General features: G+C 41.8%; 1 protein-coding gene and 1 long non-coding RNA gene across 4 annotated transcripts in view; both read right to left on the reverse strand.

Annotated features, from left to right (window-relative positions):
• LOC143352551 (uncharacterized) overlaps positions 1–21,286 on the reverse strand; it is a 32,883-nt gene extending 11,597 nt beyond the window's left edge. The window contains exon 1 of the long non-coding RNA XR_013081960.1: positions 21,055–21,286. This is a non-coding gene — a long non-coding RNA (uncharacterized LOC143352551). The remainder of the gene's footprint in view (positions 1–21,054) is intronic.
• Tsp5d (Tetraspanin 5D) lies at positions 62–26,740 on the reverse strand. Of its 3 annotated transcripts, none has more exons than XM_076785120.1 (5): positions 26,253–26,740; positions 11,925–12,036; positions 5,895–6,086; positions 5,213–5,407; positions 62–3,319 (listed from the first exon to the last, which is right to left on the reverse strand). In XM_076785120.1, exons 2-5 carry the CDS (start codon positions 11,985–11,987, stop codon positions 2,984–2,986), a joined length of 786 nt encoding a protein of 261 aa, XP_076641235.1. In that variant the 5' UTR covers positions 11,988–12,036; positions 26,253–26,740; the 3' UTR covers positions 62–2,983. The 3 variants fall into 3 exon arrangements, with proteins under 3 accessions (XP_076641235.1, XP_076641236.1, XP_076641237.1); XM_076785121.1 differs by lacking the exon at positions 26,253–26,740 and adding an exon at positions 15,266–15,438; XM_076785122.1 differs by lacking the exon at positions 26,253–26,740 and adding an exon at positions 15,175–15,193.
• Positions 26,741–26,872: the final 132 nt, after the last annotated feature.

Consider the following 26,872-nt stretch of genomic DNA (forward strand, 5'->3'; position numbering starts at 1 on the left):
TTTCCACAAAACCTCGTTCCTGAATCATTCTTGCCCGTCTGGTCAATGAAAATCTCTGTACTGTCGCATAAATATATTATTTATTATTCGATCAATATACCGTACAACAGAACGAGCTCGCATAAACGGCACTTCGACAACTTTGTGAACTGTTTCCTCGCAAGATAACGTGTCGTCTATACTCGCTTCGATAGCTAGCAACTTCCATCAGACGGTACTTGTGTTATAGTAGTGCTGCTAAATTACCAACTACAGTACGATGGTGTACAGGATCAAATAAATACGCTAGGAGACCGACCGATCGACGCGTCCGTGGCTTTAAAGCTAGGCGAATGATCGATCTCGACGACTGTGGATCCCACGGGTGCGCCGACGCGATCCTAAACGATAGACATACTGTGATTTCTCTATATATGTCGCCGAGGCTTGGATGATAAACGTCGTGGAATTATTCCCACTACCGCGGGGTATACCCCGTGAAGGGCCACGAAGTTCGAGAGGCCTCGGACGCCGAGGAGTGTAATCAGGTATGTCTCCTGGACGATACATGACGCTGGCAAGACCCGTGTCGTTGACATATATCGAGAATTCACTGTACTTGCTCGATAAACATACTTCACGATCGCCACGACCCGACGTGCCAACGAAACGGGAAAATATCGGCTAGAAAAGATCGTTGCACGGCGGGTCGGTCGGAAAGCAATTTTGGTATACGCAGTGCTTGATAAAGAGACTGCTAATGTTCCTGCTGTGGCCATTTTACTCGGAGAACACCAAAGTTGTTCGTAAAGAGAACAATTTTTTAATGCCTTTGTTGTACGTTGCTTTTATTTCTTACACGCTCCTCTGAGAAATTGTTGGAAGGCTGCCAATCGATTCAGTTTTATTTGTCAGCCCGCATGATTTGACTATTGTGTATGTATGAAAAGTGACTATTCCGCATTACAAAATTAACAAGAAAGTGTCCATCCAAACTTTCAACCACTTTCTTCACGCTACAGTAATTCCCCTATATATGTCGCCAAGGCCTGGATGATAAACGTCGCGGAGTTATCCCCACTACCGTTATCCCCGTGAAGGGCCGCGTCTCCTGGACGATACATGACGCTGGCGAGACCCGTGGCGCTGACATATATCGAGAATTCACTGTATATACCCAAAGAAATCAATTGCTTGGATAATTCCTGATGCATACTCTACAATCTCAATAATCGTAACCTAACCTCCCGTAAACCTAATATTAACCCTTAACACTCGAATGGCGACCGTCAGCGCCACTGAAAATTGCTGTATCATTATTCAAAATATTTTTGACATTATTCAATTTGTTTGTATCTAATGAATTACTAAACGCTCCAGTAATGTACGAGTAAATTTCACGATTTTCGTATGTGTAAGATGAAAAAAAAAATATGTAGAAGGGGAACATACTAGGTCGGAAGAAATGTTTCGTTTTGGAGTTAAAATAGCTTCGAGTGCGAAGGGTTGATAAACGTGTTTTACATGATAACACAGTACGCGTACTAGACTTACGCGAGAATTCGTGTAACACACGTGAAAGAATGACGCAGGTGGACACTGAAGAACGTACAAGAATTAAAAAATCTAATTTCCTAGAACGGCATGAACATTCGCAGTCTTGATAACGTAACGCGGTAGATAAAACATGCATGATAACATAAAAGATCGCATCCTACAGAACAATTTCGTTTGATCGCTTTTTCCGAACGGTCGAGATAATGGCTCCGGTGACGACAGTCACTTCCGTTTCGCGCGAACCTTCTTCTCCGAAAGAGTTCCCCGAGGTCTTCGTGACGAGTACGATTCGAAGTCGATGTTCCTCGAGAAGCGGTTCGTGCTGGTTAGTCGTGGAGGAATCATTTATCAAAACTAACGAGCCGTCGGACTAATGGGCAGGCTCGCGGTATAGTTCGGGCTGCGCTCGTCGATCATTTCAAGCCGCTTCCTGGTTGATAGTCTCGGCGATGCCGGGGTCCTCGAGGACCGGAGACAACGATCGTCTTGTTCGCTGGTTGACCGATCGAATGTCCCTAACAGGGGGGGGGGGGGCTACTGCATCGTGACCGACATCGATTCGGAAATGGTCTTGGACTTTCCCAGGCTACCAAATGTTTGTAGTGGATGGTACTCTTTTAGGGAAATCCGCTGAAGGACACGCAATCGTACAAAACAGGCTTGGCCGTATAGTTGGGTTTTTCTAGGTGGTAGAATTTTTGCAGGACCTGGGCAATCGAAACTGCAAAATAAACTGCCAGGAAAAGCAGACAGACGAAAACGACAGTCCCAATGTCTTTTGCTTTAATGTTCATAGCTCTTAGTTAATCTTGAGTTCGAATGTTTGCTGCTCTTTGAAGGATCACAAAGAAGGATCAGGATCTTCTTAGACTCTAGCCAATCTTGTATGTTGAGTTCTTTGTTTCTCTTCAAAGTATCACAAGGGATCATCAAGAATGGCCCTAATGGTCCTACATTCTCAACTGTAGATGTCCCATTCTTGCGGCCGATACCGTTGCTTCTTTGTAAAATACTGTAAAGTATAGACAAGAAATATAAGCCTAGTGTCGTCTAAACAATCATGAATTCAATCGTTTGCTCCGTTTTCAAAGCGTCATAAAGGACACAGAGAGAGAGAGAGAGAGACGTCAAGGACACTCCAGTATCCACTTCTTCCCCGCCTCATCCTGGAGGCACTCTAAAAACAACCCCGATCATCTCTACAGACCTACGTCCTAATCTTCCAAACATGGCGGCACTGACCCAGTGAACAAACCGATCCCAGAACTCAAGATCGTTTAACGAAGGAGAGTCTCGGTCAGGGTAAACGGAGAAACTTTACAAGGGGGTTCGGATCTCGTTGGAACGATCGGGATCCCCTTCGACGTGGAAGAAGATCGTGATCGTTCCGAGTAGCGTACCCGAATGGACCTTAGACGCCGGTTTCGTCTAAGATCCATCGGAAATTCTAGGTGTTCGTGGTGTCGTAGCTCTTGTACGTGTGGGAGGACCTTTTGTGCCTGACCGTGCAGAACAGTATCATGCTGGCCACCTGGCCGAATAGCTGAAGAAACGCGACCACCAGGCCAACGGTGCCGACCACGTGGAGCCTGGTCACCAGCCACATCTGAATGGCGGACACGCAGCCTTCTTTGTACCAGTTCTGTTTGTTGATGCCGTCGGATTCCGCCCGGCCACAGTATCGTTTTCTTTGCACACAACAGGAGTCAGGAACGCGATTCTCTTTAGGCCATGCGTCGATCTGGAACCAGTCTGTGTAGTCGCGCACGCCGCAACAGTGGAACTGAAACAGTTATTAAAAATTAACAATTTTCTTTTTGCCGTGCAGAAACCGTTCGGTCGAACAAACAAAATGATCACGTCATCCCACGTACTCCGTCATTCGATATGCAAAACATTTAGATATTACGCAAATAATAACTTCGATATTCGACAAATTTTTTACTTTTCTAGTAACCTATTATTTGAATATATTATATTGTCAATTATGACAGTTTGTTTCGTCATTGCTCGTGCTTTTAGTCATGAGGATAATTACGGTAGAATATTATTCGAATGTTAAGATTATTCTAATTATTCAGTGAATAAAGTACAGGAATTTGCAAACTAACCATTGGAAATTGTTGGCCGGAATACAAAATATTGAAACAATGATAAAGAAAGTCTGATATTTCAAAACAGCGGACTAGTATAGTTATTCCAAACAATACGAGAAAATGTTACGTACAGAAGTTGCAGGGTTTAAGAAACTACATAATATGGTATAAATGATATTCTTACAAGTGGAGGCGTAGAAAAGATATAGAGGTCACCTTTGTTTTTTTTTTTTTAATGGAATGTCCAACTTTCTATGCTCGATTTCGATAGATTGGCGTATTCTGAGTATAAAAGTGCATTTGTCAAAAGTGTGTTTGTCCTAAAATTTACCATTGCTGAGATATTTGACCGTTTTCATTCTATTACTTTCATCATGGAACGTAATCAAGGATATGCTCACTACGTCAAATGTAAACATTGGTAAGCTTTCGACGTCTCTCAGTGTCAGTCAGTTTCCCAGTTAGTGAACATAAGATAGTCAATATGAAATTTTCATTCGGAGAACAATTAGAGATGCTTCTAATTTGTGGAGAAAGTAAGAGAAACGAAATTGTGGCTCGAAATTTGTACGATGAAAGATATCTAAACTTTTTTGGAAGATTGTGCCAAAAATTAAAAGAAACTGGAAGTGATGAAGATAATGAAATTAAGTACTGTATGTAAGTAATGAAATACACTGCATATATAATAAAGGAGAAAAACAAAGAATGTAAAGAATAATAAAACAATGCTACATCTTATAAGACAAGTGTCTGTAAACGTTCCGTTCGTGCCTAACGATGAATACGATTTGTTTTAGAATGCAACGTGATATTTTCTCGATCATTCATCATCGAAGCACAGCGTAAGGAAGCAATGAATGGCACTCGTAGACAGATTCATGTCGCTCACTGCAGAATGTCCCCCGCCGGATTAAATGCACTTGTGCAGCCGGTGAACGAGCGAATGCACAGTTCCTCCAATTACGCAAGCATCTCGATTTAATGCTGGCCATGCATCTGTAATTTATTGTCGCGTGTGCTTTCGTTTGCCGTCATTCCCAATCATGGCCACCTTGTTCAGGATGTAACGCAATATTGTCGACAAAACCGCCTGTGCATTTTTATCGATGTTGCGGATTCGTTTAATGGGTACCCTCTAAACGAAGGTATCCATTATAGTTGGTGGGAACCTCGAAAAAGAACTATGCAAACGACACGAAAGTATAGAACAGGAGAAACTGAACCCTTGTTCTTCGTTCGCGCTACGCGACACACGGCAAAGTATAATTCGCTACATCCGGATTACCCTCTCGGAACGCGATACTTAAGCTCTTTAATACTTTAACTAGTTGATGGAAGAAACCGAACACTTCAACAAATTCTTGTGTCTGAAATTTTCTTGCACAGCGCGGATCCTACTAACTTCATTTTTCGTTCAACGGCGTTCTAAATAAATTCAATCCGTGCAGCTCTAATTTCAGTCTCTGTATCCTTTCTGGGAATCTGCAGATCCTTGTGCACGTTCCCATCTTCGCGGGTCACTTATCGACAGATAACGAACCAATTGACAGTGGCAAGATCAGCCATAAACTGCTCACCTCCGTGTGTATGTGGTCCCAAATGGCAGGGATGGTTCCCGGCTCCATTGTTACGTTATAGGTGACGTTATAGTGCTTCTCAATACCGTATAGCAGCTCCTGCTTCAAGCTCCTAGACAGATGTGCCCTGAAGGTGAAGGCCAGAGTGCCTAGCATGAACTCAGCGAGGAACATCAGCATCACCAAGCCGAAGTACTGTGGCACAAGAAGAGAAGAGTAGGTTGATGTGCGAGAAGTTTGTTCATGATAATCTTAAACTGCGGATTTGATGCATTTACGACAAAAATGACTGGGCGAAAGACAAAACTGTTAGAACATTTGAAGCGGAGCTGTTCGGCGTGTGCCCGTACGGGCAGCGATTTTCTTGCCCTGGGCGTGCACAGAACGACGGGCACGAAGCCACGCCCCTGCGGGTGAGGCTGCGTGCAACGGCCTACCCCCACTCCGCTGAGTCACTTACCCATAGCTTTGCCCGTGTCTCACGGTATCGCTTTCAACTCGCTGAAACGATTGGAAAAAGAAATAAATGTGGCTCCTATGTCTTGCAATTAATACAGACAGCTTGAATTTGATTAAGCATTGACTTGTCAGGAACGCCCAATGATCATCGATACCGGAGAATTTGAACCAGCAACGAAGGTGAACCTGCCACGGTAACGGAAGGGAACATAACTCTACGAACCGTGATCAGCATGCATCTGGATTGAAACCAGGCACCGCAGCATCCGAAGAAGGCGATCACGAAGGTCAGGCAACCGGCGGCCAACAGCAAAGAGTCAGCTGACGCGAAACTGTAATACGGCATCAGGGTCATGTAGCCGGAGTATGCCAATCGGAGCCAGAGGCCCGCACCCAAAATTCCGCAAGCGCATAGCTGCAACAGAAAAATGCAACGGGTCAGGAAACGTCGCGGCCTGGAACCAGCCGACCGCGCTGCGCGATTTTGCGTGACGGTCGCCGATGATCGACAGCATTCGCTGCCGTTTTTAACTGCTTAATCATTAACCGCAGGCACATCAAACCTTCAGGTTTCCTGCCGTTTGCGAAAGCAACTAAACGACTATCATTGCAATTTTTTACTGGCGAAATATGACTTCGTTTCGAGCGGAATGTGTACGTTGCGTTGCGAACATTGTTGAATTGTGTTTTCATCTATCCGACACACTCTAAAGATTTCAGACACTTGTTATTGATGGTTAGACTGCGAATCTTTATGTTAAATACAAATTGTATAAGCCCATTGTAAGAGACAGAAATTGATGAAAATGAATTTTGCCGTTTGACAATTTTAATAAGTTGAAGATAGTGTAACAACGTTCTTCGAATCTTCCAACGTCTCCACAGTATTGTAACTCATTTATTTCAAATCCGCAGACTATTGAAAATATACCGTGTAAGTTGTTCGATTATTTTTTAATACTTCACAAAGAATCTTGAGACTTCAAGCTTTTTATTGTTTCATACACTTCAGTGCATACGTGTGGTTCATTTGTCAGAAAACATGCAATTTATCTAAAGTGGGTTAAAAAATGCCCAACTTATGACCTTGAAATGACCTTAAAGATTAAAGAAGATTATCATGAAAGGAGTTCTTTCGTTTGCTTAATCCATCTGCATTTTTAAAAATAAATGTCCCATAATACTGAGTCTACGTCTCGTCCTCTTTACTTATCGCGTTTTCTAACAAAAATATGTTACTGTGACTCTTCTAATCGATACCGAAGCTCGTAATTAACTCGATAAGTAGGGTACACTTCTAGCTATTGCCAGTGAAGAGCCTTTGAGTCTCGGAATCAGGTCAAAGCCAGGAATCAAGCACAAAGGAACGGTAGAAATCGCGAACAGCTTCTCTCGCTCGGTTCAATGATTGCTTTAATCTGCGGTCGTCTCGCGCTAGCTGATGGCAAATTGCTAAACCGCAGATCCCCTGGAAAGGTCAATATCCCTTCCAATCTTTCTCTCTCTCTTTGTCAACCGAGGTGTCTCAGGTTCGTCTGGCAGAGACAAACAATGTTCCATTGATCACGATAGTTTCCCTTGAAACTGTAGTCGGCGACCGCGAGAAACGAAAAGACTCGGTTAACGTGTAAATCGAGCCTTCATGTCTAGCAACCGAAAAAAGATCAATATGCACAGTTGGTCGCATAATCGATGGCACACACTTTCAACCAGAATCACTTTTTTTGTGAACGGACCAAACGACTTCAGTTTCTCTGCCAAGCTGGAAGGATTAGTTATCCTGCTTTAAAGTATGTGCCATATATACAAAAATAGAATTGAGTAACCTACGCGTTTCAGTTTAAAAAATATGAACCGTCCGTTGGTCTCGCGTTGACTCGATTTTATGTCCCAGTACTTGACAACGGTGGTTCTCGCGTCGACGACCCACTTTTTAGCGATTACACAGTCGCTGAATAATCGAGATTCTCAACGCACGCGGAAACCGTCGAACACACTGGTTCACAAGCATTTCTTTTGGCCATCGTTCGTTGCATTATTCAACGAACGTGCTAGACTGTTGCTCTGGACATTGGGACCAAATGCTGCGCTGGAAAACTAACGGAAAAGTAACTGGATAATTATTTTAGCGACCGAAAGGTCTTCCTTTGTTCGATACGTGTGCTCAAAGTCAGTTTCCACTTTATCGAGTTAATCCTTTGCGGGCGAGGAAGGAACAAATTTTTATTTGGTTCCAGCACCTTGTGTTTGTCGTAAAAAAAAATCGTATTTTTCATAAAGATTCGCGGTCTAATTATTGCCATTGAAAATCATATTCTCTGACCATATTCTATTCTTCTCTGACACAGCTTTGTTCGTTCTCCATCAACGAACGAACAAAGTTTCCACCAAAACGATCAGCTACGAAATTAACTGAAAAATTGCCAGAACCGGCTAACAGAAGCCAGGGAAAACTACAACGCCGTGTACACAGGTGATACACGACCAATTTGTCAGCTCGATGGCAGTGCGAAGCGCCTCTACACCTCACCAGCGCAGTCGCTAGGCAGACAAGACGGTGTGTAATCAACTGTCAGGCGCAAAGAGGCCGCCGCGAGAAATATTGACCGTAGACAAGCGGACACTGTTACACGCCGGGTGTAAATTAGCATCTTCGAGGTGTAACGGCGGGTTATCCAATCCGGTCGGACTAGTTCGAACCCGATTTATGCGTCGACAACGGAATCACCTGGAAGCACGGTGCTCGACCGACCCAATAGCGATTCGCTACGCTGCCGCTGGTGCACCGGTTTTATCAACGAGCACAATCGGCCGAGGCTCTGAATGAACGTCGATCGACCGATCAAACGATGCTCGATTTACGCGGCTCGTGAAACGAGTACCGTTAAGGATCTCGACGGGATAACGACCAGAAACGCGACACGTTGACTACCTTTGATTAGTGGCTGGTCCCGTGTCGCGTGAAATTGCGTACACGTGATCGCCATCGATCATGGTCGCTACTGTGTAATTAAGGGCGTGTGGTGTTCAGCGAGGAATTTGGGAAATTATATGAAAGCGTAAATGGCGGACCGGTTTGGGATGGAGCGAGTGGTCATTTTGAGACGGAGACTTAAAATTCAATATTCAGACTGAATATAATTTGGAATATACTATTGGTAGTATTATATATATAGTGTGTATATAGTACATAGTAAATACTGTATACTATGTACTATTACTACTATTATACTTTTCGTGCATACGAAATGTCCGATTGTTGACAGTAACAGTAAACAAACGTAACTTTGTCGGAAATAAATCTTGTTCACCAAAACAAGCATCATAGTAATCAACATATTCTATCAATGAAGTACCAGTTTCCTGATTGCAATACCCGTCGAAATTGAGTTTCTTTTTATCGTTAAATTTCTTCATTTACAAGACTGCCATTTTTGAATACTTACTACCATCAACGAATAGAGCGTATATTTACTGCTACACTCTGAAGAAACCATCTCGTGAGGCTGTTGTCAATATGTTTGCTTCTCTGCTGATGTAAAAAGGATACACGCTGATATTATTTTATATATAAATATTATTAATATTTGATTGATAAATTATATTTGAAAGTGAAATTAAATATCTAAATAAAAACTGGTGATAGGATCTTGAAGATCATGTACTTCAAAATAGTATACTACAAACCTGTAGACTATGATAGTATTTCTAGATCGAAAGGCTTCACCACATTTGCAAACTACTATAAGAATACAGCACAAAAAAGAATAATAAAATATACCACTTGTAATTCCTGGCATACGTTAGAGGTATTCACGAAAATTGATATTCTTCCTCATAGGTCAGAACATGCTTCATCTCATTACCATCGAGGCAAAACACAATTAAAGCAACTTGTCGCTATGAATGTCAACTAGCGTTACAAAAGACTAAACTATTCTCCTGCCTACACAATCATCATAACTGCACAACCACACAGGGAAAACTGTGCATCTAAACATGCTAACTCTGAAAGAACAATCCATTATACTTCAAAACTTCTTGCAGTCTCAAAGTAACCGAAGAAACAAGACTCTTAGGCCATTTGTCAGCTATAATTCCTCATCTTCAGAATACAAACGAGAGTCAATAAATCGTAAGACACAATGCGAAAAAGGCAACCTAAGGACAAGTCTTTTAAGCCATTTCGTTTAGAAATCTGTGTCCTTGAAACTGAAACGAGTTTCAATAATTTTCAAGATACAACTAACCAAAGAACCGAGTCTTTCAGACTATTTGGCCGGCTATACATATAATCCCTCGATCTAAAAATGCAAAAACGAAAAAAAAAAAGGCAACAGTCTTTCACGAATGTCAAAAAGTCGCGCGTCCCACCGCCGAGAAAAGAAAATAGCCGAAGAAACGAGTTTTTCGTGCCATTTTGTCCACGATTCCTCGTCCTCGAACCGGCAGTGAATCGCGGCGAAGAATGGCACACCCGGCGAGGACAAGTGTACCTGTTGAAGGCTTGACAAGGAAAAGTCACTTGTGTAATCGTGTACGAGCGTTCGCGAACGTGCACGAGTCGCGTGTTCGTCAGTACCGTAAGTTCGTAGCTCATAGAGCACGGTTCAACGTCCTATTTAAGCGTTGCACGCGGCGGGGACGGTGGATTTCAAGTGGAACAATAAATTCGAGAAGAGAGACGGTGGAATGCGTCGGGAACGACAATATGCTCGTCGATTTGAATCGCGCGTGCGTGGGCTGCTCTACGCGTTCGACGTCTTCTTCTCTCGTACGAGACCGAGATTGCAAGCTCGACAAGAAGAAAAAGAGGAGAAGGAAAATATCAACTCGATTGTTCCCTGCGATCGTTCTTCGAGAGACCGTGACTGTTTCGCGAGCCTCGGAGCCGCGTGTTTTCGATCCGCGTGCACCGTCAGCAGAATCGCGGGTACATTTATTTTTAACCGGTTAGAAAGACGCTTTTATGGACGATGATGGTATTAACGGTAACGCGCGCTACCACCACGGAAAAACTCGATTCGATCTGGCTAATGGTCTTACAAACGCAGCTATTCATAAGCGGTGATCGCAACAGGTTCCAAGGAAACATTGCGCGTTTATGAACCGTGCAGAAGATACGGCTTCATGCTGTCCCGGACGGAAGATATGCGAGAGATGCTGTAACGAACGCGTGACCGTAAAAATGTAACTGTAGACGCTTATCTTACGCTTTATGGAATCGGCGATTAGGCGAGCGGGCCGCGGGCGGAGCCGCCATCTTTACGGTACGCTGAGCTGGTCGATTTGATTTTTATGCGTTCGAACGTTCATTTCTTCGTTTTCTGCGCGTTTGCGGAGCGGTGAATTTGTTTTGTTGTCGTTGTAGGTGTAGCAGGACAAATTTACTCACGTATGTGTAAACGTTAGGGCTGCTCTATAAAAGTTTCAACTAACAGTTCTGGAATGTATGTTGATTCAAATGATCGAGAATGTACGCAATTTTGTACTGTGCGATTGCGTTCGTAATAGGAAAAAGTAAGATTGATTTGCATCGATCGGTGTGACAAGAATTAATGTTTTTAAACTATCAGTATAAAATAGAAATAAAATAGAAATTAAAATAGGGTATAAAATAGAAATTTCATTCATAGTCAAAGCGATTTTACAGCTGAATTTCCAAGAATGAGAATCACACGGCAATTTTTTCCTGATCGTGCAATAAAATGAAGACATTACGAGGCGTTTGTATAATTTTCATTCGTTCATGTTTTGATGACACTACTCACGATATTATCATTGTGTAAAATGCTAGCAGGTGGAAATTACGTTACACATGCTGAAATAATCGCTTTTAAAATCCAATGAAATGTTAAAATATCCCACAGCAAATTTTCCCGATGGATTACAGTTAGACGGAGTAAAGTCTCTAACATATTTTTTATGAACTTCCGAGTAACTACGAATGCAGAGAGGTATGAAATAAATGGTAGCCATAAAAGTGTGACCGATAAATCTTTATGCACATTCCAACGTTCATGGATTATTTTATGAACGCCAGTCCAACAGAATCAAATAGGCAAGATTGACAAAATCAATTAGAAAGTTGAAAATATTAATTCGAAAATTTCTCGTGGTAAGAACAGAGCAGAGATGCCGATAATGTTTGTCACCGTACATGTTCTCGCGTATTTTAAAACTGTATAAATACCATGAATGCATAAAGGTCCACGGTCTGCTAAATTAGGTAGTACTGGAGTATGTAACATACCCAAATGAGAACGTTGAGGGAGCAGAAGACGTGCCTGATGCACGTGTATCCTGTGCGGCCCATGGCTCGTTCCTTCGGCCGATCCTCGCAGCAAAGGGACTGGCAGTGTTTCCTGGAACCACCGGAAGCGCAACATTGTAATTCCCTTCTTGCAACCATACTTTCAACGCAATTCTCCACCGCGTCTTCCCCCGGTGCTATTTTAATTGTCCATCGCGTTACCAATTATTTCAGCTCGTCGCGCATGGTACCCGCTAAGAAAATGATCTAATGCGATCTAAACTCTTTCTCTCTCTCTCTCTCTAACTAGCAATCAACTCTTGAAGAGCCTAACAAATTATAGGATGATCTTGACTTGACTGACGCTGTCAAGACGAAAGAAAATCGCGTGCGAACTGTGCATCGCGCCAAATTACCGAGAAATGCGTTGACCACCGACGAAATTGAACATTGGCGAGATGAACGAAGGCGGAAGAAGATGGAGAGAAGAAGGAGAGGCGGTAGAAGATGACAAGAAGAAGCAGAGGAAGGTGAAGATAAAGCGGCACGGAACCGACGGGCACGCGACGATTACGTATTCCGCTCGAGCGGACTGCCTTGAGCGAGCGAACCCCGCGATTATTTCATTCCGACTTCGTCTCGTTACCGATTCACGGAACCACGGTAAACATAACTATGATCGCAGGTGTGCGGATGAATATTAACGCGTTGGCAAACCTATTTGCGGGACATCGCGTGGCCACCCGCGCGCTACTCGCTACGAAAGCAAAAGATATTTATTGGCAACGCGTCAGAATCTATAAAAATCGTTATCGAAATTTATAGACTGCAACTACGTACGGACAAGCATCGTGCGAGATCACCAGACTGCGGATATCTTTATGCGGAAGAAAAGTGTCCCGAGTCAATTCTATGGGACAGAAGATAGATGAAAATGTCTTTGTTCGTTGAATAATTTTAATAAATAGCGATTCAAGTAGTATCGTTCTGAAATTTTTCTAATATAAAAAATGACTCCAACGTGATTCTGATTCTGTTTTTCGAAAAGATTTTTAAATGTGACTAAGTCAATTGTATGGGACAGAGGATACATGAAAATGTCTTTGTTCGTTGAATAATTTTAACAAATTGCAAGTCAGGTAGTATCGTTCTGAAATTTATCTAATATAAAAACTGACTCCAACGTGATTCTGAATCTGTTTTTCGAAAAGATTTTTAAATGTGACTAAGTCAATTGTATGGGACAGAGGATACATGAAAATGTCTTTGTTCGTTGAATAATTTTAATAAATAGCGATTCAAGTAGTATCGTTCTGAAATTTTTCTAATATAAAAAATGACTCCAACGTGATTCTGATTCTGTTTTTCGAAAAGATTTTTAAATGTGACTAAGTCAATTGTATGGGACAGAGGATACACGAAAATGTCTTTGTTCGTTGAATAATTTTAACAAATTGCAAGTCAGGTAGTATCGTTCTGAAATTTATCGAATATAAAAACTGACTCCAACGTGATTCTGAATCTGTTTTTCGAAAAGATTTTTAAATGTGACTAAGTCAATTGTATGGGACAGAGGATACATGAAAATGTCTTTGTTCGTTGAATAATTTTAATAAATAGCGATTCAAGTAGTATCGTTCTGAAATTTTTCTAATATAAAAAATGACTCCAACGTGATTCTGATTCTGTTTTTCGAAAAGATTTTTAAATGTGACTAAGTCAATTGTATGGGACAGAGGATACACGAAAATGTCTTTGTTCGTTGAATAATTTTAACAAATTGCAAGTCAGGTAGTATCGTTCTGAAATTTATCTAATATAAAAACTGACTCCAACGTGATTCTGAATCTGTTTTTCGAAAAGATTTTTAAATGTGACTAAGTCAATTGTATGGGACAGAGGATACATGAAAATGTCTTTGTTCGTTGAATAATTTTAATAAATAGCGATTCAAGTAGTATCGTTCTGAAATTTTTATAATATAAAAAATGACTCCAACGTGATTCTGATTCTGTTTTTCGAAAAGATTTTTAAATGTGACTAAGTCAATTGTATGGGACAGAGGATACACGAAAATGTCTTTGTTCGTTGAATAATTTTAACAAATTGCAAGTCAGGTAGTATCGTTCTGAAATTTATCTAATATAAAAACTGACTCCAACGTGATTCTGAATCTGTTTTTCGAAAAGATTTTTAAATGTGACTAAGTCAATTGTATGGGACAGAGGATACATGAAAATGTCATTGTTCGTTGAATAATTTTAACAAGTTGCAAGTCAGGTAGTATCGTTCTGAAATTTATCTAATATAAAAACTGACTCCAACGTGATTCTGAATCTGTTTTTCGAAAAGATTTTTAAATTTGACACATGATTTAGGTATCTCCATTGGAAAAATAGTGTTCTGGTAAACTGCAGATTTAAAAACGACGAGAACGTTGAAAGAGTTAGAGTGCACCTCTTCGAGTTATTAAAATCGTTAAGAGAAGAAGTGTGCACATGTTTATCAGATTCGTACCTCTTGTAGTTGATGCAGACAATTTTTATCTTGCAAAAAGATCTGCGGTGTAGTAATTAAGAAATTGTGAAGCAACGTCTGATGTAACATGGTAATTAGAAAAATATATGAAAATCATTAAAAAGGCGTGCAGAATATAATAACGGATTACGTACACATAATTCTTGTACAACACTCCATCTTTATATTAAAACTGAAGAGAAGCATCTGCTGAAGGTACTGCGATGCATAGACTGAATGATGTATTTATTAATGTTACCTTACATTATGTTTCGATAAAGAAGAACCAAGCTAGATATAACATGAACAATATTCGTGCAATCATCGCCAAAAAATAGCAACTTCTATTACTTTTTTTTAAAAAAAGAACCAAGCTAAATATAACATGAACATTCTGCTTGCAACCTTCACCCAAAAATAGCAAACTTTCATTACTCCTTCAAGAAAGAACTGAAATAGAATAAACATTCTTCTCGAGGCTTCATCCAAGAGAATAATAAATTTCTATTGCGTTTTTAAAACAGAAATAAAGCAAACATAACACAATCCTGTTGCGCTCAGTCATCACTGGAAAATACCAAACTCTTGTTCCTCTGCATCCTAAACAAGAAATCAGACAAGCCAATGACAAATACATTTCCCACACTCGTCACAGAAGAAGAACACTACATACGATGTCTTTAACAACGATGTCACAACGACGGTTTATAATTAACGAAGCCTGTTTGATCACCTGTGTCCAATTAATTAAACCGAACCGACACGCCCTCGATCGTCATAAAACTTGATTTCTCCGTTGACTCTCTGATTTCTTACGAACTTACAGATCAACTTTTCAGCGAGATGGCTCCCATTTTGGTAGGAAAAGAGCTGCGGCACGAGGCTCAACTTTCCGGCACGCGAACGCGTCGATCCGCTCGTACCGGTTGACTGATCGAGCGATCGAGCGATCCTCGCCGGTCGAGGATCCGTTCCGGTGTGCTCGGAAACCGGGTCGACGCGATTGGCTCCCTGGCCCCATCTGGGCCTTCTAGGTCCCCTAACGGGACACACGCAGGCCGACAGAGGGGCCTCTCTCACCTATACGAGATATCCCGATCACGATCATGATCGCGTGGGTCCCCCGCTTCAAGGTGGAGGAGAATCGCCGACGGGACTATACGCTAGCTCGTCACTTTCCTACGAACGCATGCTGAGACCGCATGAGAGAGGCCTCAAGGCCGCCGGAAATCTCGAGGCGTGTTTTCCTCTCGAAAGAATTGCAATTTATCTGACGTCGCGAACCACGGTGGTCCATAATATTAATTTAACGACAAGTTGAATTTTCGAGAAAAAGAGTTCCATGCTGAAACCACCACTGCCGGTCGAATGGCTGGTTTCAAAATTTTTATTTTCTGCGAATTAAATTCGCAAATCAATTGTAAATATTTTTGGCTAAATCATTTTCCAATGGTTTATCATTGACTCCGCTGAATCCTGATTTAGGATCACTGTTCGACGACTATCTGAACGTTCTTTCGAGATCGACGCGTATTTTTAATTCGCCGACCGATCTATCGAACGCTCGAGAGGTTTCCGATGATCTCTGGATCCTCCACTCTTCCAAAGCGCTTGTAACTTTCCGCCGCTAACGATTCTGGAGTTGATTCGTTTTCGCACGTCCCTGTTGCTTTTCTATTTTGAACTGTGCCAGACGAGTTCTCACAATTCTTATTACACTAAATAATATAATAAGCATAAATAAAGCAGGACTGCTATTTCTGCTAAGCAGATCTACCATAATTCCTAGGGAATGGAGTAACTTTCTGTTATGTCAGAGCACGCTATAATACTCGGTGCTCTGTTTCCACATATGAAAAATTGAATTCATTCCTTTCGATTTTATTATACGTTATCGTTCCTGCACGATTAGCTGCGCGTTTCAAAACCGCGGAAAATGACAGCTCTCTGAACCGTCAAAAGTCATCGTTACGGTCGGCTGGTCACGATATTCGTGTCACGTTTCTTAGTTCGCGTCGACGTCGTCTCACCTGTGCAAAGAAATTCGTCCTCGTGACGCCATTAAACTGGCAATTTGCGCCTTCTGTTGACTGGAGTGAAAAACTCTATGCATTTACAATATCCGGGAATTCGTAAAACGAAGAAGATTGCTCTCCTGTTATTACTTTCTAGAGTATTTCACGATCTGTTTCTTGAAAAAGATGGATACAGCTGTTCACAGTACTGTTGTGAGTTCATGAGTCTTCTTACGAAACAAAAACAACGAATAAATTACTGGTTTTTAGACATTTTAATCGATAGAACAATAGTTTATCTGTTAAGCAGAATAAACCATCGCATTTCAATAAATCTATAGACAAAAGATGGAGTGTCAAGAGAAATCAATGGCTTTCTTTGTTCATGTTTGATGTCCAATAACTCCATTGGACGGAGCAACAGTTTATTTTCTAAACAGAAGAATCCAGCACTTTTCATGAAATTTATAGATAAAAGATGGAATCCGCGAACTCTTCGCACGCTATACTAAACAAAACTTAATGACCCTTTTTATCCATCTTTTATTCAAATCGTTCCTTTCTCCGCCTTTCATAAAATAATCAGTGAAAAGAGAAATTAGCATAAAGAAATCCACGGTCTCCATCGATGACGTCTCGTTCGAACAAAGAAACTTTGAATAAATCGGTTCAGTTTCACGCGACGAATGCGCTTCGTTCCCGAGATTAGAGAGCACGATAGTCCCTCAACCTGCGAGGCTAGAAGTTCTCAGAGGCTGGTTGACAATTCAGTGAAACCGTTGATCCTAATTACGCGGGATCCTCGCACGATCTAACAGCGAGCCGAGTTCGCTAGAAGGAAAATGGAGGCCCGGTTCCTAATGAGAACGAACCACGATGCACGGAGAGTAAAATCGCGGCGGGGATCTTTTATTCAGCGGATCGACCAGCGTCGACCGATCCATTATTTACACGTGCACATGATGTTTAATGCATGGAAAAAGTGTGTCGAACACGCCGACACTGTTTACAGAGATCCCCATTGTAGATACAATGACCGTGCACCATGGATTCCGTTGCCGGGCCTTTACAATTCTAAAAAGACACGCCATGTTTTCCCTGAAACTCGCTGCTATTCTTAACGCTGTCACGTGGCGCTTGTAGATTGCAGTTTGGTAGCGCTTTATATCTCTTCCAATCGCATAGAATAAATGAAAAATTAGCGAGACAAATTTTTTTTACATTAAACCTACCGAAACTTCTTGTATACCTATTCCTACCGCGCGTGGTCAAAATGACCGGTCCTTAAAAGGTTATTGTTTATACATTAAACGTAGATAATAGTCAATTTGTTGATGAATGAATTAGTAGATGAACAACTTCCATAAAATGACGATACAAATTTATTTCCGTATAATTTCAATTATACAAAAAATACTGCGATGCTCTCTCCTCGATTTACAAAATTGTACTGTGTCGTCCACCTTTGCGGTTTGGATGCATTTGCCATGAAACAGTATTATCAACCAGGCATTCATGTATCTTCTCTGGTTGCAGCAGAAAAAATTCTTAAAGTTGATAATTTAGCGTTGTTTAAAATTAAACCTCTCACAAATACCGACGATAATGAAGAAGACCGATTTTCGGATTTTCTAAACTGCATATACGTCCGTACATTTCATTTAATCATCTCATTATTTGATGAAACTATAAATTTATTCCGGTTTTTCAAATATTGTTTACCATAGACGATATACAACAATGCGCTCCGCGTATGCGAATAAAACTGAAAAGGTACAATTATCGTGAAGAATGTAGTATAAAAGTACACATTCAAGAACGAAGTATAAAACTATATACGTTCAAGAACGAGGTGTTTCTTGGAGATTCTTCGGCGTCTCATCTCATCATCGTATTTGGTGCTACGATTGATTCGCCTTATCGCAGCACCAAATACGATTTTTTAGCCTAACGAGATCGTACCCGTGGGTCGCAGAAAGCTATCAATCTCCGGGATAAATAAGTTAACGTCGCCGTTCATCGACCACAATAATGCCCGCAGACGTTCCACAATAACGAACCGGGAACTGTGTCAGGTTCTTGACCAGTTTCTCTCTCGCGAAATAAACGCGACGAATCCGATTTGTACAAGAGACAATCAAGCCTTCAATTACCGTGAATTATCAGCGAGTTCGTCGACTTTACCTGTAGCCTTTGCCGGTTATCTCATTTCTCGTTTTCCTGCAAGAATGGGTTGGTGAGTTCCTGTTATCTCACTGTACTCTTCATCTTTGTTTCGGGTTCGTTTACACGCATTTTCAAACAACGTACCAGGCGGTATGCATTCGAATTTTTCGAGCCGATCGATACAGTGTTTACTCGATATAAGCCGAAAACACAGGTCTAGCCAGGGACATATATCGGCCAGGAGATACTCTGATCCACGCCGAACGTAGAAAAGGACAACGAAGCTCTAGAGGCCTTGGTTCAGATGGATAGTGCGGATAGTTCTGGGACTTTTATCGGCTAGGCATTTGGGACATAGAGTAAACACTATATGTATGTATATGATTTTTTCATATTCATATCATATTTTCCATTTCATATCAGGAAATCTTTATTCTGCATAAACATCCACCGTCTAATTAATAGATTTAATAGTTCTATAATAATAGTTATTCTTAACGTCACTGAACTACATTGTTGCAAGATTCCAAGTGTCTGTCAATTTTGAGTATAAATTTTATACTCATTTTTTACTTTTTATGCTTTTCTTAAAGCAATATAATTATAATATATAATATAATTTCCTACATATGTAACCAAAGACTTTTTTAAGGTTCATCCTACAGCCAGATTGGCAGCATTATCTAGGTTGAAGGTAACTTAGGTACAAAATGGTCCACACAGGAACCCCTAGGGATAGAGTTGTATAATTTTTACTGTACAATATCTCGAGACTCCCTTCGGCTAAAATGCACATCTAAGGTGGCATTAGATGCTCAAAAAATTTGAAATTGACACCTGCAGTAGGTTCGGAGAAAAAAGACCGTGAGGTCAAAAATGGCTGCACCCGCTCTACCCATCTCTCTTTCCCAGATTACCCGACCTGTTTCCATAAAAAAATTCTGTTAGGTGCGTAAAGAGTAAACAATTTGTCGATCATTCTTCACGGAGAGGAAGTGTGGTCTGTTCTGGTATCGATTAGACGATCAGATTCCGGTACAGGTGGCCGACAAGCCGCGCGAAATCCTCGTCAGGGATTCGCGTAGCAGGGTTAATCGTACTTGAAATCAATTCGGTAGAGGCGAGCGAAATGGAACCGCAAACGCGGCGGCTAATGAACGGCGAAAAGAGTGCGAGGGGGCGTAGAAACGGTCCCCCTTGCCACGACTTCCTGCCAATTGCGGACAATTTGCGATCATCTATGATCTCCCCGCTCGTCTCGCCTCGGTGTGGACGTGGCTTAAACGTAAGAGTTTAACGCGGCACGCTTCTTTTTCTCTTTCTCCCTCTGTCTACGCGTCTCTATCGCTATCTCCATCTCTTTTTCCTGCTTCACGCGTTGCTCTTCCTAGCTTTGTGACATGTACGCGCCATCGACGGCCGTGCATTAACGCGTCCTACGCGCCTAACTTCCCACGTGACGTAACCGAGGAAAGGAACGACCATAAGCACCGGGTTTCCAGCTCGTCAGCTGAACTGTTGCTCCTTTCCAGAGCAATTTCCACGATCGTGATCCGGTCGCTTCGATGGAAATCTGCAGATTTCACTTGGAAACCGATCGGTGAAAGCCTTCTCGTTTTGAACTTCGCGTTTCAGCTTGCAGAGAGCAAGACGATTGTGTTTAGGATACTTTTCTCATTTGTTGGACGAACTGTACCGAAATTAAATGATTGTATTTGTTCGCAGATTGCTCATTATGCTGATTAGTAAACTAGCGTCCTTTTTTTAGTTTAACGGCTCGCCTTTAGCGACACGCTTATGTTGAATGGGAAATACGTCATTTTCACGAATTAACACGTTTCATTTTGGTTCGTTCAACAACGTGCATTTTATAGTGCATGATTCAGATAGTTGAACAGCCGAACGTGCCAAAAAATGCGCACAAGTTTCAGCGCAGTTTTTCATTTGCCTCGCCAAGCACAATTCAAAAAGGTTGCCATCCGCTCTACCGTGAACTAGGCTAGACCAACACTAATTAACACCTCGACACAATCGGTCCGAGAACGGCCAATTAAATCGCGCGGTAACTTTTCCCAATTCAGTGCAGATGCTCGTTAAAGCGCAGCCTACACAATGCGCGCTCTTGCATAATACATAAGAGAACCGATAGCGTGGGTAAACATGTCAATAAACGTGGTTACCCACATTTCACAACGAGACCGCGGTTAATCATCTCCTCAAATCCAATTGTCCCGCGATGAACCCGGTCCGTGAATATTCGCGGTTTTTATCACTCGTAGCACAACAATGAAATTGTATCAGGTAGTTAACTTCATTTTAATATACAGTGAATTCTCGATATATGTCAACAACGCGGGTCTTGCCGGCGACATGTATCGTCCAGGAGACATACCCTCGGCGTCCGAGGTCTCTCGAGCTTCGTGGCCACTCACGGGATATAACCCGCGGTAGTGGAGATAATTCCGCGACGTTTATCATCCAGGCCTTGGCGACATATATAGAGAAAACGCTGTAGTGCTGAAACTTCGCGTGTCCGGTGAACGCTGTTGATCAATTACGATTAGACTACGAATTATGATCAATTATGATTAGACCGTGGGTTGATCGATTATGGTTGAAATGCCAATTTCTATGCTAACTAAAAATCGTCTGCGTTGATTGCAGGGTGCAGAAGCTGCACAGATATTCATTTACTTTTATGAAAATAATACATTTCTAAATTCTTTGAACGTTTAGTTAAATATTTAGCGTTGGATGCATCAATTTCGCAGTCTACTCGTAAAACGTATTCGCGGTGGTTAAGGATGAACGTTGAGTTGGCGAAAGAAGACCGTCCACGGATCTTGGCGAGTTTCGAATCCTTCGCGCGCAATTATCCATCACGAAGGGTAATCATCGAGTTGTCGATGGTGAAGAGGGTCGCCGTTGGAAAACGCAGCGCGCGTCAATTGCGCCAGGGCGAAAGGATCTGGGGGCAAAGAGGGAGAGCGCAGCGTCATAATTCCTAATTTATTACAATGCGCTCGTTAATCGTGAGACGATATGCGGCAGCGTGTGCTTATACTCCCACGTGACGGAAAAGATGATCGAACAAAGGGCCGTGTATGCACGTTGGCGCCGTGGTTTCGTATCTCTCAATACCAGGCGACCTGCGCGTGATTTGACTCTCTCATACCAGATTATCAGCGATCCACAGATTCTCATCTGCTCGACCCGTTGCCACGTGCTGCTGTTCCTCGCGATTTTCCTATTGCCAATAATTATATCATTGCTGAAAGACTTGTCAAAGACCTCCGACTTAGGTACATCGTTCGAAAATTTACTGTCACTTTCTGATTTTCAGAAAAATTGTCTTCCGACTCGCAGACATATTTCTCATTTGTATTGATACTGTGTAGCTTCTAATGAAAGTTTTTATTATTTATTAAAGTGGAATTTTCCGCTGCTTAAATTTGTTGGATTAACATGTCGTTCGTCATGATACTGTAGAGTTTTAAAACAGCGTAAATTTCAAATCTAACATTTTTACTGTTTTACTGATTTATTTCCGAATGAAGGAAAAACGAATGGATTTGTGGTTGTTTTACAAATAGCAGGTTGGCTACTAGTCTACAGCCGTTTGAACTGCACGAATTATGTTCAATTATGATCAATATTACGTACGGAAATGCATGATTGAACTTGAACATGTTTTTTAAGATACGAAATATTCGGAATGAGCGAAACACTTGTCTACCACAACGGATATATCCGTTCTCTCCACTTAAGCGGTTAACAAGCGCGTCTCCATTTCTGCCAATTCGCACAGTGATTCCACGCTATCGACCAGTAATGTGTACTGTTCCCTTCTGTGCATAGACAATACGAGATTGAAGCATCATATCTTCGCTTTTCACGACGGGTATCCGAGTTGAATCGATGGAAAACGATTTCCGTCGCCCCCCGGGGTGTCGAGTTTCGACAATTTCTGGAGAAAGGGATTTCCCACGGGTACACACGAAAGAAAGCGGAAGATAGTAGCAGGTATCAGTAGAAAAATTCGGTCCGACGATTGTTCCCCGAGGAGAAGCTGCATGGGAAGAGAAATCGACGTTCGGCCGGTTCGCACGATCGATTTCCTCGACGTCGCGATCGCGCCGCGGATTATCGCAGCGGCCCGCTGCGACATTTAATTAACGTGCCTAATCCCCATCGCGAGGGGAGGATCACGGTCCTTGATCCAGAAACCTGTTCCAATCGACGATCGTTAAACCACTTGCTTCCGAAAGCAGGGCCACTAACACGTGTAAACAGCACTTTTAAATTGAGTTCACCGTCAGTCTCTTCAACATTCGACTTGGTCGAAACTAAAATGCTACTAGAATGCTAAAACCAAATTTTTAACCGTTTTCTTTTATGATATGCTCCCAAAAAAAAACAGTTGAATAGTTCCTCACGGATGCATCTTTGCAATCTCAATGATAATAGTAAAAGATATAAATAAATTAAAAACAAAAATTAAGAAATATTTTCACGTTGTTGGCTAGCCTTGTTAGAGGTTGGATATAACGCGATGACTATCCAGGACGAATAGTACCCTGGTGCAATGACAAAATGACCGGTGTCCAGCAAAATAAGAAGATCAGTTCGAAGAAGAGTGGATCGCGCTATAATTCGGCCATGATCGGCGTCGGGATTGTTTCTCATGGGGAACGGAGGCTGCAACGAGACCAGTGTCGTTGAACAATTCGTATTAGCTTGATTATGAGATTCGTTCATAATCATTATTATGTAATACGCGGTCTCGATTGCCTTACGCAACCGGTCCCACGTACGAAACTGTGTGACCCGAATGCGTGGACCGTTCCAGGTCCATTTTGCGCTAACGATTTTCGAACCTCCGAAAGGTTAACAGAAGAGAACGAATATGGTTAGGGTTTTCGAAACGAATTGTTTGCGCGAAAACTACCGGTGCAAGCTGACGTAACGATTTAGATCATTAGCTGGCAACAAATTAATTCCTCCCGCGGACGGTTTAGAGGCGTTTCGCCGAGGTTAACGAGGTCTCTGCAGTAAAATTGCTGTGAGCATCGACGAGGATGATTCTCTCGGTCGCTGGGACAAGGAGAAACTAAGTCGCCTCTAAACCTTAGCGCAAAATGTCGGTGCTAGAATAATCGTTCTGTTCTGCGGTTTAATCTTTGGCACCTGTTGAGGATGATCGAATTGTTGGAGCCACTTGTATTAATTAACGATCGACACTACCTTTCAATTGAAACAATCAGTTTTTGCATGAAAGCTACGTTGAACTATCTTTCCCAGAATTATTGATGTTTGCAAATTGCTAATATATTTTCGGCAACACTGAAACCGACATATTGCTTCGCATGGTCAAACGTAAGTTTTTCGTACCGTGGCCCTGATAATTTAATTACGTACTGTATTTTAGAATAAATTGTTATTTGAATATATGAACAAAAAGTAGAGTTCTCTGTACTGATTCGTGCAAATGATTTCTGCTTTCGTCAATTTCTCAGGTCCATTGATCACTGTAGAAGTACCTAAAAATATAAAAATGCATGTTCGAGTGAATCGAAGCTTTGCAATGACAATATAGACTAATTGCCGTAATGAGAGTGGTTAAAAAAGGTTCAGATTTGATTTTGAATTTTAGGAAGAGTTGACTGCTACCACCTAATAAATTGCCAACGACCTCAACGATACAATTTGCAGAACTCACTGATAATCTGGAGACCCAACAACCATTATTTGTTCAGGCATTAAGAAAAGTTCCATTTGATTATTAGCACTGTCAGCCAGACTGGAAGTTGTTGCATAGATTAGCGGAGAGCATTTATTGAGATTTCACACTCTGATAGCGGTATGTGTACAATTATATAATAGTTTACCATGCTTCGATGCTTGCGTGAGAAGAAAACCAGATTCCTTTTATGGACGTTTTTGGCTGAAGCTGTGAAGAGTGGTGTAATATTCAGGAAGCTAATGGAACCATTTTGTCAGACATTCTTAATGATTGAAGAAATGAAAAGTCTTCTGAAAGGAACAGATTTATACGTGCGAATAAGTGAATGTATGCAATCTCGAAAGGCGCCATTCTAGTTCCCGTAATAGTGAAACAAACAATTTTTAGTGGACCTGTTCGCGAAAATATACAGAATTTTCGCTATTAAAAAGTTCGTTTGAAGCACTGTACATCCTGTAATTTGTATTTTATTATTACGAGAACGCAGATTTTATGCACGTATGACAAACGATGCTCACGTGAGATTTAAAATAGTAGAGAAACGAAAAGAATTTAAGGGCGGCCATATTAAAATCTCAACGAAGGTAATAAATTTCCTTTTAGCTCTCATGTCTTGCAAATCAACGACGCGCCAAATTTTTACGTAATGTGTAATAATTTAATTTCTTTTATCTATTACTTTTATTTTCACTTTCTTTTTTATAATAATATTGTAATATTATGTGTAATAATTATTTTTCCTCGAGAGGGGTCGATATTGAATTTCAACGTCGACAAAGAGAAAGTTCGTCGTAAAAGAAGCGAACAACAATTAAGTTTCATTTTTCGTCCCAACTATTGAAGCGTGAAATGACGAGTGAACATTTCAGCAAGTTTGACCGTTTCCTACGAGCAAACCGTCGGACAATAGCGCATCTAAGTGCGTAGGAATTCTCCTGATGTAATTGCATACATTTCTCCGTGTTATTGCATACAACATGCGTTTCACAAAAGGTATCGCTCATGCAAATTCGCCTCCGTGCTGACGTGCCGATTCATTCCACCAAATACCGGAAACGCACAGTCGTTTCGACGTAATACTCTCTTTCTCTTTCTCTGTCGCATCGATCGGAAGCCGACGACAAAACCGCTATGCTCATTACGAACAGCTGATTGCTCATCGGTCTGTGTCTCTTCATTAATTCATGCCTCGCGGGTGGAATTTCGTAAAACGAGCTGTTACGTGACACTCTGCTGACCCGTATACACCGAAACACCGCAATATTCATTGAAAAGTCGATCAGCTAAATCATTATCATCGTTACACACGTGCAACGAGTAATACGTGATTAGTTCGTAATTTGTGTTCGCGAGGTGGGTCTGTTCCGACCCAGCGGAGGAAATTGACCAACCATGATGTCTCAGGGTCGATAGAAATCGGATAAAATCAAAGTAATATTTTACATTCGATGAAATAGAAACTGACGAGTTTATGATATTAATTAACTTTGTCAATCTTCTCGCAGACAAGCGAACTCATGTAGACTGAAACGTTAATTATTTTTTGCTAGATCCAATCGGTCCAAAGACATACTTTTTTTTTTAAATTGCCAAGTCTAACTAAAAGAAGCAAACTTCAAGCTCCCAGCGTACGAGTTAGGTCAGCGAGATCCATGAATTGTTAAATGAATTTTTGCTGGGCTTGCGGTAGTTTGACGGACTGTTACGATACATACGAAAAGCTCCGAGTTTCTAGAAGGAATCTAGATGACAAATTCTGTACTTTTTAGGCGACGGAACAATTGTGGAAGACGGCTTGAAACGGGGATAGGAGCGCGCGCGGAAAATTCGAAACGGGTCGGAAGAGCGCGAAACCGGAAGTCGGTTTTCGAAACACTGATAACTCACAGGTGGGACGAGAGTGGTGGTCCAGGGCACGATGGTCGCCGGGAGCTGACAGGAGCTCTTCAACACTGCTCGGGCCACGAAAGTTCATGGAAAGCGGAGTCAAAGGTCGGCGCGCGCGTTCGCGACAGGTTTCGAGCGCCCGGATCGACTGCACGGGAGGAACGTGCAGAACTCTCGCACATCCGTTCTCCATCAGTCACTGTGCGAAACGAAAGTCGCCATCTGACGGCCCACGGAGAAATCCAAGCTCTGCGGCGGCTGCTGATGGCGACGGTGAGGGCACGCCTCGTGACAGATTACCACGGAAACTGTTCCGTCACCGTTCATCGCCGGGAGAAACGACGTTTTTCGACGGTCGGTCTTGTTCATCGCACAATCACCCAGCCCTGTCATCGCTACTGGCGTCCCTTGGATCCTCCTGGGGGCCATCATACTGAATCATTTATAAGAAGAAACGCCGATACGCCGACGGCCGGTGTCACGGACGGGTGAGTTCGAGGAGCGATGGGTTTCAGTTGACGTTGCGATTTAGTTTTGTTCATTGTCATTGTTTGGCAAGAGAAACATTGAGATTGTGGAATTGAAACGTTGGTTTCGTGTGTATTCTCTTTTTAACTTAG

The sequence above is a fragment of the Halictus rubicundus genome, chromosome 3, assembly GCF_050948215.1.
Source record: "Halictus rubicundus isolate RS-2024b chromosome 3, iyHalRubi1_principal, whole genome shotgun sequence".
Classification (NCBI taxonomy): domain Eukaryota; kingdom Metazoa; phylum Arthropoda; class Insecta; order Hymenoptera; family Halictidae; genus Halictus; species Halictus rubicundus.